Below are 17,246 nucleotides of genomic sequence, written 5' to 3' on the forward strand. Positions count from 1 at the left end.
TGCCTTTGCACACAAAGGTTGAAAAACACTCGTCTAAATGAATGGCAGGTAAAAGAAAAAAAAAAAAAAGAAGGGGGAGGAGAAAGGAAGTGGGCAAGAAGGAATTTTGACCCTCGGCGCTGGCCGTCGCCCCCCTTCCCGCTGTTTGAAGCGGCTAATGCGCCTGCGCGGGGAGTGCGGAAGTCGGGGTTTTGCTGTTGCTTTTAGTTGCGGCGCGGTACGTCGGCCTTTCTGCACAACGCTTCTTTCCTGCCTTGAGTTCTCGCCGCCGCCGCCATGAGTCGGAACTATAACGATGAGCTGCAGTTCTTGGAAAAGATCAATAAGAACTGCTGGCGAATCAAGAAGGGCTTCGTGCCCAACATGCAGGTGAGGCCACGGCGGGGCCTTCGGGCGGGTTGCTTGGGGCCTCTTTGCCCGCCCCGGGAGGCCGCTCTTGGCCTTCCCCCAGGCTCAGGGGACCATATGGGATGCCGGGACTCGAACCACCGTTCTTCTGCATGCAAGGCAAACGCCCTGCCTCCGTGCAATCTCTCCAAGCGGCCCATTGGCACTGACTTTTGCAGCTGGGGCCCGGACGCTGCATGCATTGCCCCGGGGTTTGTTTGCAAGAATACGGTTCTGATCCTCCACCCCAGCCTGGACCCCGTTATGCGGCAGGACCTGTTATTGGGCTCCCCGCTAATTTCCTGGAGGAATTTACGATTTGTTTCCCATGCCCCAGAGGCGTCCCCGATCTCGCGCCTCTCTGCCTGAAGGGGTTCCTCGTGGCCTTCGAGGCTGTCTTCTCGAGTTATTTCTCCTCTACCCCCAGAAAGAAAGTAGATCTGGGAAGGGTGAGGCTAGGGATTTGCTGAGGCAGTTGTTTTCTCTATTTAAGAAATATAACGTGAATGTGTGCGTGGTCTTGGTGTCCAACCAAAGTTGTTGCCATTAGCAGTTCCGACTTTAACAGTTTGTACCCATTTTACTGCCACACCCCTTGGGAATTGAGAGTTGAAATCTTTTTATAAAGGCACCGACCTTGCAACCCAGTCTGTCCTATGGCTCCAGGAGAGAAGCCCCAGAGGCCCTTTTAGCCCTTTTTGTTAGTTTTGTTTTGTTTTCGGACCACACCCGGTGATGCTCAGGGATTATTCCTGGCTATGCGCCTAGAAATCGCTCCTGGCTTTGGGGGACCATATGGGATGCCCGGGCATCCTAGGCCAGCGTGTGCAAGGCAAATGCCCTACTGCTTGCGCCACCGCTCCGGCCCTTTTTAGCCCTTTAAAGCCCCTTTCAGTTCAGTATATAGGTCAGGAAGTTTTGGTTTATTCATAAGAGCCTTGATTGGGAATCTTTCTGTGGCTAAGGCACCAATCCAGGCCTCCCTCATGCCAAGCAAGGGCCCCAGCCCTTTGAGCTGTCTCAGTATTTCTCACCCAATTAGTAAAGGGTTAAGTCTTTGGATCTGTGTGTCAAGGCAGCCCCTTTCTAGTATTTGATCACTGATAAAAAAAAAATGTTCCAACCTTTCTGGTGTTACATAATTAGATAGTTCATTGCTTCTTGCAATGCTTTTTATTATTAAAAAAAAAAAAGCTTTACTTTCTCAGTATACAATTGATAACGGGTACATAGTCACATGTTAAATTTAGTGAACTCGTTGCTTTTTAAAGTATAAATGTGAAAATCAGCTGGGCACAGAAAAGTGCCATGAATCATGGTGTCAGATTATTGCATTTTCATGTTTAGAGGTTGAATCTTTGAATCATCTATATTGAAACCTGTCTATATTTTAGAAGTACTGAGACCTTTAACCTAAGTGAGAGCATAATTGGAAGACATCACACATATGCAGTTTTTATTTATTTTGTTTTAGGGGCCACACCTGTCTGCTCAGGATTTAGTCCTTGCTCTTAGATTAGGAATACATCTGGTGGTACTTGGGTATGAAGTGCCAAAGGGGGATCCAACCTGGGTTAGCCATCTGCAAGACAAGTGCCTCAACCTCACCAAACCCACATACAAGATGTTCAAATTCTTTCTTTCTGGGGCCAGAGAGATAGCACAGCGGTGGGGTGTTTGCCTTGCATCATAAGGCCAACCTAGGATTGGTTCAATTCCCGGTATCCATATGGTCCCCCGAGCCTGCCAGGTGCTTAGGGGTCATTCCTGGCTCTACACTCTGGAATTACTCATAGAGGTGTTCAGATTACCATAAGGGATGCAAGGGATCAAACCCAGGTCAGCCATATGCCAAAGGCAAGTGCCCTACCCACTGTACTCTCAATTCAGCCTCATTTCAGTTTTTGCTTTTGGGTCACATCTGACAATGCTTAGGGATTACTCCTGACTCTGCATTCAGGCATCATCCTGACAGTGCTCAGGGGACCATATAGGATGCCAGAAATCAAGCCTTACCTGCTGTACTGTCTCTCCATGCCCCCGCCCATATTTAAAGATGTGATCGTTTTATAGTTTTTGGTAGAAATTTTTTGCATAAGGTAATTCGAAAGGGCTTTATAAAGTAAAGTAAAATGAGTGTTGCATACAATGTTTGCATTCTGTTCTATGCATATATATCTTGTATATGTGTTCTTAGTTTTTTTCTTTTCTTTGTTCTTAGGTTGAAGGAGTTTTTTATGTAAATGATTCTCTGGAAAAATTAATGTTTGAGGAATTAAGGAATGCTTGCCGAGGTGGTGGTGAGTATATAGAGTGGTACACAACGTGTTTTCTCCAGGGCCAGAGTAATAATACAGTGCGCAGGGCACTTGCCCTTACAAGCATCTGACCCAGGTTCAATCACTGGCGTCCATGTGTTCCTCTGAGCACTGTCAGGAGTGATTTCCTGAGCACCACCAGATATAACCCAAAAACCAAAACCAAACAAAGTATCTTCCCTTTGGCCTGGGGTGAAGGGAAGGAGGGCAACTCAAGTAATTATTTAAAAACAAAAAATATTGGAACTAGAGAGGGTAGAGTTGCTTGCTTCGCCTACTGTTGACCCAGATTCAATCCCTGGTACCTTATTTGGTCCCCCAGTTCCCTCCATTAGTGAGCCCTGAGCACCACTCAGTGTTGCACAAAAGCAAAAATCAGGACTAGAGCGCTAGTACAGCAGATGAGGCACTTGGCTTGCACACAACAAGCCTAGGTTCAATTCCTATACCACATAAAGTACCTTAGTATTGTCAGAAGTGATCCCTGAGCACAGCTGGATGTGGGACCCCCTTCCAAAGTTATAAAAATACAAGAATATTGTTAAAGGATTGCCAGTACTTGAAATTAAACCAAAAAGCTTTAGTGGTTTTTTTTTTTTTTCTTTTTTAAAATTAATTCACACCCGGCAGCGCTCAGGAGTTCCTCCTGGCTCTACACTCAGAAATTGCTCCTGGCAGGCTTGGGGACCAAATGGGATGCCGGGATTCAAACCACCATCCTTCTGCATGCAAGGCAAATGCCCTTCCTCCATGCTATCTCTCCGGCCCCAAAACTTTATTTTTTTGTGATAACCTTGATAACATAACTTAGTGATGGCCTTGTAGAAATCATTTTTTTATTTATTATTGATTGATTGGTTTGGGAGCCACACTTGGTGCTCAGGGTTCACTCCTGGCTCTGTACTCAGAAATCATCCCAGTAGGCTGGGGGACCATATATGATGCAGGGAATCAAACCAGGTCCCTCCTGGGTCTGCCACATGCAAGGCAAACACTCTTATCATTTTGCTGTCTCTTTGGCCCTTTTGTAGAAACCTTGTAGAAAGCTGGGAGAAGCTCGTTGATTTTTCAGCAGATCTCAGACAAGAATCACAAGAGATATAATTGACTGCATTTAAGAGATGCAAGTAGTTCTTGCATCTAGATGCAAGTTGATGCACTGCTAGCACTTTCAATACTATCTCCATTTTATAAATGTTAAGTCAAGGCTAAGCAAGGTATAATCTTAGTTCATCCAAGTATACACAGGTTTCTTGGTGATAGAACCAGAAATCATCTCCTGAATGTCTGATTTCAAAGCTGTTGAAGTTTATTTTTTGGTTTTGGGGTGTTCATACCTAGTGGTGCTCAGGACTTACTCCTGCCTCTTTACTCAGGGATCACTCCTGGTAGGATGAGGATGGAGGGTAGACACTACATTTTGTGCCAGGTATTAAATCCTGGTTGATTACCTACAAATCAAGCAGTGGAAGGTTGGGGCCATACCTAGAAGAGCTCAGGAATCAAATTGAAGTTGGCCACTTGAAAGTCAAATAACTTTACCCTGTACTATCTCTCAGGCCCCCTTTGCTTTTTTACTTTTTAGAATAGTAGTTTAAGTAACTTGATCAAATAATGTTAACTTTATAGTTTTGCTTTACAACATTTCACCACCACCAATGTGCCCAAGACCCTTCTCTGTTCTTAGTACTGCTTCACCAGGTCCTCCACCAGAATACCAGAATCCTCAAGAATTATCTTGAGTGATAATTTCTTTACTAAGCAAAAGGAACACTAGAAAGAAGGCCTTTTTATATATTGACAGCATAGGGCTAACTGCTCCCAGGTAGATTTGTAAGAGGCTCTCCAATGCACACAGGATGCTAAAAAATAATCTTGGATCTCTCCATTAGCCCCCATCCCCTCAGGTTGGTCTCCCACCTGGAAGAAAACTCACTCTCTTTCCACCTCTAGCTCAACATTTTTTTGGACTGTTTTGGAGTGATCTCCCCTTCGTTTAGTGCAAATTAGAAACAGGATTCTAGTTCATGCTAAAAGACAAGCATGTTCTCTTTTCTAATGTTAAGTGTTTGTGTACAGGTGTTGGTGGCTTCCTGCCTGCTATGAAACAAATAGGCAACGTAGCAGCCCTGCCTGGGATTGTTCATGTGAGTTTACATACAGCATTTCTCTTCCTCTAATAGACTATTAAATAGATAAATGACTGTGTCATCCAATAAGTGGTGTTATGTAGTGACTGTCAATAGTCTAGGAACAACTGTGGGACTTATTATTAGAGCCTGGATACCATCTCAGCTTCTGGTTGCCTTTGGTTAGAATCTGGGAGATTTTGGTTGGTTTTTAGTTTTTCTATATTTTCCTGTTTTCTGCTGTGCTAGTTACTGGGCCTGCTGCTCAATCATATCCCTGGCTGTTTTCAGTTTCTCTGTCCTTCTACATCATTCTTGACTTAAGTATGCTCCAGCTATTGGCTGCATCGGCCCCATATTTAAGGATGGTTAGAAAAGGAATATACAGGAGTTTCAAGGTTAGGTCTGAGAAGGACAAAAGAGTAACAGCTGTCCTGGACATGACTGGAATGGCAAGGGCATGGTACTAATAGAGATAGACCTGGACAGTGCAGACGGGCCTCATCAGATTCCATCATTAGCAGCAGATACTAACATAAATCAATTCAGTATTTTGGGAGCCTTGTGCCAAGTACTATGTGGACATTTGTGGGGAGATGATGATGATAAAATGACAGGATTTGTGCATTAAGGAAATTGTGTCTAGGTATCTCTACATGTCCTTACATATTAGCCCTGCATTCTTCCTGGCTACTTTGTGGCCCCAAAAATTAGAGACTCCTTATAGTCAAATGGATTATATTTTTCTGGTAAATGATAGGAGATCTTCCTAGTACCTTGTTACAACAAGCCTTTTCCATTTCAGGGGTCCTTAATTATTAGACCTCACAAGATTCCTCCCTCCTTACCTTTGCTTTATGATAGTTTTTGCACCTAATTGTCATCAATAGAGAAGATTATATAGAACTAGACTCTTGATTTGGAGAGTGCTTCAGCTCACAATCTATCTGGGAAACACTTAAAGTTTTTCAAAACCAGAGGTCCAGGTTGAGAAAGTTGTATCTCATTTTTTTTTTTTTTCATTCTCTTTCAGAGATCTATTGGGCTTCCTGATGTCCATTCAGGTTATGGGTTTGCTATTGGCAATATGGCAGCCTTTGATATGAATGACCCTCAAGCAGTTGTATCCCCAGGTAAGCCCTCCAGGTCTCTCCAGCCAGGTTTCAGCTTTTCTCTGGAAATTGCAGCCTTTCTGGAAAGAACAGCACTGCTCCTATGTGCAACACTCAGCCTCGTGGTCTTTTGTCTTAGTTTCCTTTCCTTTCTGAGAGAATTTCTAGCACTCATATAAAGTTATTTTACTTGGACTTCTTGAAGTTATTCCTGTAAATTTCTTGAATTTACATGAAGCAAAATAAATTAGAAATAAAGGACAAGTATTGATTGAGTGCACTTATGTATACAATACAAGGATATAAAATTGATCAACAAAGTCAAAGAAAAAGACCAGGGGCTAGAGCAATAGCACAGCAGGGAGGGTGTTTGCCTTCTATGTAGCTGACTCAGGTTCAGTCCACGCATCTCGTACGATCTCCTGAGCCTGCTAGGAGTGATTCCTGAACACAGAGCCAGGAGTACCTTCTGAGTACTAGATATGGCCCAAAACAAACAAAAGGAAAGACCCACGGACTCTGATGATAGAATCAAGGTTGCCTGAAGAAAAGCAGGTGGGGCAAGGCTGGAGTATATCGCTGGCATACACCGAGCGCCTGGTTGGATAAAAATAGTAATCACCTTTAAAATAATTCTCTTTTAACTTTATAACTGTGGTAGCAAACCCTGGATAATGATGCTCAGCTACCTGGTTTTGCTGATTTTTACTAACCATTCTGTACATTATAGGTGGTGTCGGGTTTGATATCAACTGTGGTGTCCGCTTGCTGAGAACCAATTTAGATGAGGGTGATGTTCAGCCTGTGAAGGAGCAACTTGCCCAGGCAATGTTTGATCATATTCCTGTTGGCGTGGGATCCAAAGGTGTCATCCCAATGAATGCCAAGTAAGAGCACACATTTCTGTAGATGAAGTGAGAGAGGACCGAAAGACCTTCACATTGTTTCCAGTATAGATTCTTGAAAAAGGAGGATTGTTCTTTACTTTCCAGGAAATAGTAATGAATTGGTTTTATCAGTCAGTACAAAGTCCAGCCTGTTTATGGCAGAATTAGCCACATTGTGTTCATTCTTACAAAGTTAGCAAAGTAATATTTAGAATATAATCCACTAATGTTTATTGAGCACTTGTATGTAAGGCATTATGTTGTTATATGCATGTACCACCTTGTTTCTCCTAGATAACACCCAATCTGTCCCCTAATTTTCTTTTTGGTTTTTGGGTCACTCCCGGCAGCGCTCAGGGGTTCCTCCTGGCTCTATGCTCAGAAATTGCTCCTGGCAGGCTCAAGGGACCATATGGGATGCCGGGATTCGAACCACCGTCCTTCTGCATGCAAGGCATGCACGCTTTACCTCCATGCTATCTCTCCGGCCCCATGTCCCTAATTTTCAAGAAAAGAAATTATGGTTTAGAGGGAATATAGTAATTAATTAGAAAGCATATAGTTAGGAGTCATAGCAAGGATCTTCCCGAATCAAAGACTGAGTTCTGAACCACACTGCCTTTTTTCAGTGCACCTATATTTATCCACAACCTTCCTTTTGAATAACACTTCTTGTATCCTTTGGCCAAGTGTTACATACTGTTTTGTTCTTTGCAGAGGCCCACACCCCACGGTGGTCATGAGCTACTCCTATCTCAGAAGTAACCCTAGCTGAACTTAGGGGACAATGCAAAGCCACTGCTCAAACTTGGGCATTCAGCAGGACATGTGCTTCAGCTCTGTGCACTATCTTCCCAGCTTGGAAAATAGTGTTACATGTTTTTCTCTGGATTCTGATTTTGTTTGTTTGGTATTTTTTGGGCAGAGTGTCCCTAACCCGGTGGTGTTCAGGGGATGGGATTAGTACTGGCTCTGCATTTAGGAATCACTCCTGGTGGGTGGGCTTGGGAGACCATATGGGATGTGGGGGATTACCCAGGTTGGCCACCTTGCCCACTATACTATAACTCTGGCCCTGTTTTATTTCTAAAGCTGAAAAATAAGTAGAAGAGGGCAAACTCTTTATAAAAATCAAAGATTTTTCCTCCTACGAATTTAGCATATGTGTACCGTAGCGTCAAAGTGCTGCTGCAACAAAGCCAAATGCCCTTTCCTAAATATGACATAGGAGGTAGTCAAGAAGTGGTGTTTTCCTTCCCTTTTTTTATTTTTTTGACTTGTTTGTTCATACATTGGTCTGTATATGGTTCCTACAATGGTCTGTACAATTTGTCTGTACATTGAAATGATTGGCATCTTGTGATTCTCACAGAGACTTGGAGGAAGCCTTAGAAATGGGTGTAGATTGGTCCCTAAGAGAAGGCTATGCCTGGGCTGAGGACAAAGAGCACTGTGAGGAGTACGGGAGAATGCTGCAAGCAGACCCCAACAAGGTCTCTGCCAGAGCCAAGAAAAGAGGCCTGCCTCAGGTAACACCCAGGGTTGCATGTATGTTTTCTCATACATTTCCGTACTGGGAGTTTTGGGGCCATACTCAAACATGCTCAGGGCTTTCTCCTGGCTCTCTGCACTTAGGAGTAACTCTTGGCACTGGTCAAAGGACTCTGGTTCTGAGGATCAAACCGAGGAGAGCCACATGCAAACTAGTGTACTATCACTCCATTTCTGCAGAAGTCATTTGAACAAGGACTTTAATGATGTTTTAGATTGTTTATTTTCATTTATTTATTGGACAGGCAGAGTTGAGGAAGGGCAATTTTTCTTGGCTTTTTTCAGGGGTCAGCAGCACTCAGGGAACCATGAGATGTCAGGGCTTGAATTTAAGCCTCCTGCAAGCAAAGCATGACTGTCTCTCCAGTCCCTCTTCAAAATGCTTGAAATGTGATAAGAACCTTGAGTACATAAAGCTTTATTGGTGTGTGTCCCAGGTGGATAAGAACAGTCACTCTATAGTTATTCTTGTTTGCATTTGTTTTTTGTTTTGGACCACACCCAGCAGTGCTCAGCGCTTGCTTCAGGCTCTTCTCTCACGGGTCACACCTGGCAGGATTCAGGACTCTATAGGATGCTGGGAATTGAACCCAGGTCAGCCACAAGCAAGACAAACACCGTACCTGCTGTACTATCACTCTAGCCCAAGCTTAGTCATTCTTGCTATTCATATTATTGCTTTATATTTCTAAAGCTTAAAAATCAGTTTGTTGCCTGAAAGACTTTAAGGCTTGTCTGTTGATGGTTTTTACCTGTGTCCCTTTTCAGTGAATGTTCTAACTGGCTGTTTTACTGTGCATTTATAGTTGGGGACCCTTGGAGCAGGCAACCACTATGCAGAAATCCAGGTTGTAGATGAAATTTTCAATGAATATGCTGCCAAAAAAATGGGGATCGACCATAAGGGGCAGGTGTGTGTGATGATACACAGTGGAAGCAGAGGCCTGGGCCACCAGGTAGCAACAGGTATGTTCTAGATCTGATCTTTGGTTCATTGCTAGAATGTTTTATAAAATACTGAATGTTACTTTTCCTCTCCATCCCCCACCTTTGGTCTCAAGTGCTGAAATTTTCCTTCTTTTTTTTGTTTTCATTGATTTGTTTTGGGGCCACGCACGGTGGTGTTCAGGGCTTACTCCTATCTGTGAACTCAGGAATCACTCTGGGCTGGGCTCTAGGAACCAGATAAGGTATCAGGATCCAAACCAAGGTTGGTCACATGCAAGGCAAATGCCCTACCTGCTACCTACCATCACTGACCCTGAGATATTCTATTTTAAGAGAATACATACAGAGATTTCAGAGATAAAATGATGAACTAAGACTGTGTAGTAACTAGCAATTGTGACCTTGAACAAATTCAGTAACCTCATAGGACTGTAACTTAATTATTTATATTTTTTGGGTTTGGGGCCACACCCAGCAACACTAAGAGGTTTCTCCTGGCTCTTCAATCATAGATTACTCTTGGCAGGCTCAGGAGCATATGGAATACTGGGGATCAAAATCAGATCAGCCGTGTGCAAGACAAATGCCCTACCTGCTATGCTATCTATTCCTTTGGCCCCTGAACTGTAACTTTTTTTTTCCAATTGGTACCAAAGACCAAAGAGATGATTCAGAGGTTAAGAGTATAAGCCTTGGGGCCAAACAGATAGCATGAAGGTAAAGTGTTTGCCTTGCATGCAGAAGGACGGTGGTTTAAATCCTGAAATCCCACATGGTCCCCGAGTCTGCCAGGAGCAATTTCTGAGCGTGGAGACAGGAGTAACCCCTGAGCGTCGCCGGATGTGACCAAAAAAACCGGAAGAAGAAAAAAAAGAAACAGGTGTATTAAGCCTTGTGTGTGCCCCAAGTTTAGTTCCTTGCTGTACATTTCCCTAGCACTGGCTGGTGTGACTTTGGCGCTAAGCACCAAACTATCAGACCTGAAACACCATTTGTGAGCATTGCCTGGTGTGGTCCCTATTAAGAAAAGTAAAATTTGGTACCGGAACAGTGGTACAGCAGTAGGGCATTTGTTTTGCATGCAGCTTACCTAGGACAGACCGCGTGGTTTAATCACCTGGTGTCCCATATGGTTCCCCCAAGCCAGTAACGATTTCTGAGCACATAGTCAGGAGTAATCCCTGAGCGTCACCGGGTGTGTGGCCAAAAAAACCCCAAAACATCCAATGATGGAATACATAAAAATATATGTACTTTCTTAGTTGTAGTCAAATTTGAATAAGGTAAATACATCTGTAGTCTCAAAATGTTAAAATACTCTCATTTTCAAAAAACATTAACAGTTCCTTGATTAATTGGATTTGGGGGCCATTACTGGTGGGGCTTACTTACAACCTATTTCTGTCTGTTTGTGACCCCCAGTGGTACTTGGAGGACTGTAAGCAGTGCTAGGGATCAAAACCAAGATCAACTGCATGTAAGGCAGGCATCTAATCTACTAGCTCTCTGATCCCTGCTACTTTTATTTTTACACGATACTGTTTTACCTTTTTGCCTCATTTATATGCCATGCCAGGAGTGATTGGGCCCATCTCTAAGTCTCTATCCCTTACAAGTTTCTAGAGGGCAGATGTTCTTTTTATTATCATTGTAGTACACATAGCTTATTCAGATGAGAGAGAAGATTCTCGTGTGTGTGTGTGTGTGTGTGTGTGTGTGTGTGTGTGTGTGTGTGTGTGTGTGTGTTGGTTTTGGGATCACGTCTGGCAGCGCTCAGTGGTTACTCCTGACTCTATGCTCAGGAAATCGCTCCTGGCAGGCTCAGGAGGACCATATGGAATGCTGGGATTCTAACCACCATCCTTTTGAATACAAGGCAAACACCCTACCTCCATGCTATCTCTCTGGCCCTCTAGTATATTTTGACCATATTTTCAAGGCATGGTTGTGTTTTACTACTTTCAGAATGGTTCTGATTTTGTTTATTTGGAATCACCTGTATTGGTGCTTAGTACTTCTCTGTTTGGTCAGAGGGAGGAGAGTCCCTTCCAACAATGCTTAAGGGATCATGCAGTGTTTGAGATTCAACCCGGGCCTCCCCTATGAACACCTGCCTTTGGGCCAGCTCTACAGCCCCAGTAGGGTTTTGAATGGAGATTCTCTTTTGACAGTAAACCAGGTCACAAAAAGAAAGATGACCTATTTGACTTGCTCTCTTGTTCCAGATGCCTTAGTGGCTATGGAAAAAGCCATGAAGAGAGACAAGATCATAGTCAATGACCGTCAGTTGGCCTGTGCCCGGATCTCCTCCCCAGAGGGTCAGGATTATCTGAAGGGAATGGCAGCAGCCGGAAACTACGCCTGGGTCAACCGTTCTTCTATGACCTTCCTAACCCGCCAGGTACTCTGCCAGTTGCTTTTATCTTCAGAGTTGTTCTTTTGATGTGAAGAGTGCTTTTGGTGTTTGCCCAGAGAAAATCCTCAGCATTTCAGGCATGGGGTATTTGGGAAGAAGAAAAACCAGATTACTTGAGCAGAGGTGATGCTGTAAGTGCTGTTCACCAGGATGCTGAGGCTGAGGGGGAAGCAGTGCTGAAGAATGGCATGAGTATTAGCCACACAGCCTCTCAATCAAAACTGCAACCAATAGAGCAAAGTCTGCCTTATAGTCAAGATGCTGATTTGTTCATTATGTAAAGATTAATATAGACTTTTTTAACTCTTACATTTCTGGTTCTTTCAGGAACAGGCTAACTGCAATCCCTAAGCAGCTCTAAAGAGCTGTTTTCTGGCTTTTTTTTCTTATTTGTAGCAGGAAAGTGTTCTACAAGGCTTTAATATGCTAAGAATCTCTCTGCTCTGTGTCTTGAGTAGAGGAAGGTTAGGGGTTACAAACCCTTTTTAAATTTCATATCCAGGATTGGGTTTCAGGCATACAGTGTTTCAACATCAATCCCTTCACCAGGGTCCACTATCAACCAGTGTACCACACCACCCCTATTAGTCGCCTCCCATTTAACAGTTTGCCTCTACAAGAGGCACTTTATATATCTCTGTTTGCACTGTGGTTTACACACTGTCACATGCTATTGCTGAATGGGTTTCATACATAACACTTGACCACATTTTGGTACCACCATCTCCTCCTGATTGGACTCCTCCCTTCACCATAGAACCCCCTCCCTGTCCTGTCCTCCAGCCCCCTCAAGTGTCTGACTACTTCTGTTTGACTTAATTAAACCTTTCCTTCTAGGCTTTCGCCAAAGTCTTCAACACAACCCCTGATGACTTGGACCTGCATGTGATCTATGATGTTTCTCACAACATTGCCAAAGTGGAGCAGCACGTGGTGGACGGAAAGGAGCGGACACTGTTGGTGCACAGGAAGGGGTCCACCCGTGCTTTCCCTCCTCACCATCCTCTCATCGCTGTTGATTACCAAGTATGTACTTTGTCATTGTGGTCGGGTGCAGTAGGGACAGGATTTAGAGAATTTTCAATGCAGGTGAAGTTAAACAGTAAAGTAGTAGCTGTGAATATTCCTTGGAAACTGTGACTCCCCATCTTCACTGAAATAGTGACCTCCCCCCCCCCCCCAGACTTGCATGTGCTGTCTTAAGACATGCTATGTAAAAATTGTTTTATGCCATTCACGTGTCCTAAGACCGTCTTTTTAATCATCTTTAAATGATTGGGAGAAGCATTAAAACTTCACTCTATTCCCTTTGACCTTTGGAATGTGACTGTGATGAAGTCAGAAAGCCTGGTTCCCTGCCCCCTGATAATGAGGAAAAGGAAACTTGGAGAAGGCAGAACCCTGCTTGCTCAGCCGGTTTTTGCTTCAAGCACTTCCCCCATATAGTTGAATTTGTCTTTACTCTTTCATTGTCTTCTCTACTTTTCTGGTTCGGCTTTCCACTTCCTAACCCCTCCCAGTTATGAGCAAATCCAAATAATTTCTTGTGTTACTGCAAGGGTTAGTAGTGCCTTTAATGGTCCACCTTACTCCCAATCTTCATGGGCAAGAGATTTAAGTCTAAAGACTCAGCTTTTCTCAGTTTTAACATAATTGATTTGTGTTGCTTCTTCAGCTCACAGGACAGCCAGTGCTTATTGGTGGCACCATGGGAACCTGTAGTTACGTTCTTACTGGCACTGAGCAGGGCATGACTGAGACCTTCGGAACAACCTGCCATGGAGCGGTAAGGAAAATAAACACTTTTTCTCCTTTTAGTCAGTGTTTTGCATTTAGAGAGACATTTCCAATTGACCTTGAACACATTTCAGGTATGGGTTGGTCTAGTTTGTTTTCAGTCTGAATTTTTTGTTTGTTTTGTTTTGGGGCCACACTCAGTGACTCTCAGGGGTTACTTCTGGCTATGTGCTCAGAAATTGCTCCTGGCTTGGGGATCAAACCCAGGTCCATCCTGAGTCAGCCTTGTGCAAGGCAAACGCCCTACCACTGTGCAGTTATTGCCCTGGCCCCTCAACCTGAATTTATTCATGCCAACTGATTATCTGCATATTTTGCTCCTTATTGTTAAAACCAATCAAAAACCAAGGCATATGATCTGTTTGTGAATCAGAGCCCCTGTGTACACTGCCTGTATATTTAAATTTTGTGTAAATCACCAGTCAGGAAGTATTATATGCCTTTATAGTGAAAAGGCAGCCATAGACAAAACATGAAAGAGGATACTTCTGAGTTCCAGTGGAAACTTATATAGGGGCTGAAAAAAGTACAGCAGGAAGTGCACTTTCAAGCAGCCAGCGGTTCAATCCCCAGCATCCCATATGTTCCCCAAAACCTTCCAAGAGTGATCCTTAAGCACAGCCAGGAATAAGTACTAGGCACTATCAAGTGTAGCCACCAAAACAACCAACCAAAAACAAACTTCATTAAATAAGGGGTATAAGAACATATCTTAAAAGTTCTCATCATGGCCCAGGCAGTGGAACAGGAACCGTGTTTTGGGAGGAAAGCAGGCACTCTGGTGGGAGTGGAACAATATACACATAAAACTATCATTAACTTTTTTGTGAATTACGGAACCTCACTAAAAAGGGGGTGTGGGGCTAGAGCTATTAATAGTACACTGGGTAGGGTACTTACCTTGCTTGCGGCCAACCCGGGTTTGATCCCCAGCACCCCATATGGTTCCCCGTGGACCACCGGGCTTAATTTCTGTGCAGTGCCAGGAATAACTGAGCATTTCTGGGTGTGGCCCAAAATCAAAACAAACAAAAGAGGAAACTGTTTATCACCTGTTATTTTAATAATTGCTGTGGTTGAACACAAATTTTAGCTGAGAATTTATAAATGAATGTTGTTCCTTTCCCACCTTAGGGTCGTGCATTGTCCCGAGCAAAATCTCGACGTAATTTAGATTTTCAGGATGTCTTAGATAAATTGGCAGATATGGGAATTGCCATCCGTGTTGCTTCGCCCAAACTGGTTATGGAAGAGGTAAGTGAAACTTTGATAAAAGTTCCACATAAAACTGTATAATGTACCAGAGCACTGACTTATCAAGTGATGATTACTAAGAAATTTACAGAGCAAAGCAAGGGTTTGTATCACAAAAAATAAAATGTTCTCTGACTTACTTATGGTGTATAATACAAATCATAAAGATAGTGTCACTCCTTCAGGGCTATAAGCGTCATGCAGCAGGAGCATTTTAGATTGGATTTGTTCTTTTGTGATACTGGACAGTAAACCCAGTACCCAAGTAAGCTTGACACTAAGCCACATCTCTGACCCTGACAAGTCAGTTTTTCTGTTTGTTTTAGGGTATTGTAGAGAGAGATGGAGGAGAGGGTTGCAACCAATATCTGCTCTTGTCAAAGGTCTCTCACTCCAGTGGCATTTGGGTGACTGTAGATGGTGCCAGGATCAAACTGGAGTCAACATGCAAGATACTATAACATCTCTACAGCCTCCCATGATAGGTATAGTCTTCATTAGAGTACCATGATTTGATAGCTGAAGGAAAAATGGAAGGGCCTAAGGGAAAGGGCATCGAGTTTTCCTGAGAGAAATAGCAAAGGCGTCCCCACCAGAAGCAGCGTTAGATGTGAAGTTCTAAAGAGAGCACAGCCACTACCATAGCAGGTAGGTGAAGTTCAAAGGTTAAAGGGCGTCAGATCATGTGGATCTTCAGGCAAGCAACCTGCCCCGCAAATACTATTCCTCGCGCCCCTCAAGGTTCCATTTTAAGCAGGCTTTTACAAAATTTGACTCCTCCTGGCAGGCTCCTGAATCCTATAAGAATGTGACGGATGTGGTGAATACCTGTCATGATGCTGGGATCAGCAAGAAGGCCATTAAACTGAGACCAATTGCTGTGATCAAAGGTTAGAGGAACCTGACCAGAGGTCAAACACTACCAATCCTCACTTCTCAACATGGACTGACTCGCTCTTCAGAAATGACTGCTGCCTGGCGCACACCTACAACTAACTGCCTGTTCTGAATCGGTTGATGGGAGGTTGCTGTTTTCTGACACAGAGGCTGGAAACTCACCTACGTGCAGGAGCTGCACTGTCCTATTTGGAAAAGGGTATTTAGGCCCCTTCCCCGAGGGCCACACTGATCTTTAGGAAAATCGGTTAGGAGGTGGTAATAGATCAAGATATTGCCTTACTAGTTCTTATGAGTCTTTAATCATCAGAATGAACTTCTGTACACCAAGCTCTGTCTATATCCTGAGAGGTGTCATGAAGAACATTCTATTAAATAAGGTTTAGAATGTTTTCTTTCTTCCACCTTTGTTCATTCCTTCCCCTGACTGGCTCTTGGCCCTGCACTAACAAGACAATAAGTACCCTGTTTACTTGGAGATCCCCTTCCTGTCCCCCAATGAATCAGAATAAGGTTTTAGATGAGTAGATGAAGCTGAGACACCCAGTAGAGGATATGGGAGTAGAGAAAGAATTGTCCTTACATTTGCTACCTTCTATTCTAAGTACATGGCAGAGTACTTAGCTTCAAAATGTCAGCTACCATTAATCAACCTATTCTGTCAAATTTACTAAATAAAGACCATCACAGATGCAGAGAACTCTCAACAATCCTGAATATCAGTACATTTGTGACCAAATTATTAAATAAGCACAGCTGTGATGAGAACAGTTGCTCTCTCTGTCAGGTTGCTTAGTCTTGTGCCATTGAATCAGATTTCATGGTAGGGGCTGTGATCTCAAAGATGACAGTTACAGGGGCCAGAGAGATAGTCCAGCAGTTAGAGCCCTTCCCTTGCACATGATCAGCCTGGGTTTGATCCCTGGGACTCCATCCACTAGTGCAGAGCCAAGAGTTAAGCCATGAGCCCAGACTGGCATGGCCCAATAACAGAAAAAAAAATTTTTTACAAGTTACAAATACTTTAGTTGCATCCAGCCAGTAAAATAAAAATTCTAACAAAACTTGCAGTGTTTTATTTGAATTTTATTGTCAGTCTTTTCTGCCTTTATTAATGTTTTGCTGTGTTCCTCATTTTCTCCCAAATTGGCTTAAGCCACTCTTCCTAAATATAGTCTTTCCTAAAACATTTAAAAAATTGTTGAAGTATTTTCTAGAATCAGATACCACTGTTCAGAAGACCAGAGAAAAGCAGACTTCTCTCAAAGTTTTATGGTAATGAAAGGCTTATCATTGTGTTCAACACTGAACACAAAAACTTTTTTATTTTATTTTGGTTTTTGGGCCACACCGGCTGCGCTTAGGAGTTACTCTTGGCTCAGAAATCGCCCCTGGCAGGCTCAGGGGACCTTGTGAGTTGCCAACCCAGGTTGGCCACATGCAAGGCAAATGCCCTACTCGCTTTGCTATCTCTCTGGCCCCACACAGAAGCTTTTTTTTTTTTTTATGACAGATTGAAAGTTACCAATAAATAAATAAATAAATCAGGA

At 43.3% G+C, this 17,246-nt stretch overlaps 1 protein-coding gene across 1 annotated transcript; it reads left to right on the top strand.

Moving 5' to 3' along the window:
- Positions 1–270: 270 nt before the first annotated feature.
- Positions 271–16,760, top strand: RTCB (RNA 2',3'-cyclic phosphate and 5'-OH ligase). The gene is made up of 12 exons (XM_049783121.1): positions 271–369; positions 2,609–2,687; positions 4,785–4,852; positions 5,868–5,967; positions 6,677–6,833; positions 8,206–8,362; positions 9,191–9,350; positions 11,558–11,733; positions 12,586–12,774; positions 13,424–13,534; positions 14,680–14,799; positions 15,587–16,760. The coding sequence occupies exons 1-12, from the start codon at positions 277–279 to the stop codon at positions 15,692–15,694; spliced, it is 1,518 nt and encodes a 505-aa protein (XP_049639078.1). The 5' UTR covers positions 271–276; the 3' UTR covers positions 15,695–16,760.
- The last annotated feature ends 486 nt before the right edge of the window (positions 16,761–17,246 follow it).

Source organism: Suncus etruscus, chromosome 11 (genome assembly GCF_024139225.1).
Source record: "Suncus etruscus isolate mSunEtr1 chromosome 11, mSunEtr1.pri.cur, whole genome shotgun sequence".
In the NCBI taxonomy this organism is placed as follows: domain Eukaryota; kingdom Metazoa; phylum Chordata; class Mammalia; order Eulipotyphla; family Soricidae; genus Suncus; species Suncus etruscus.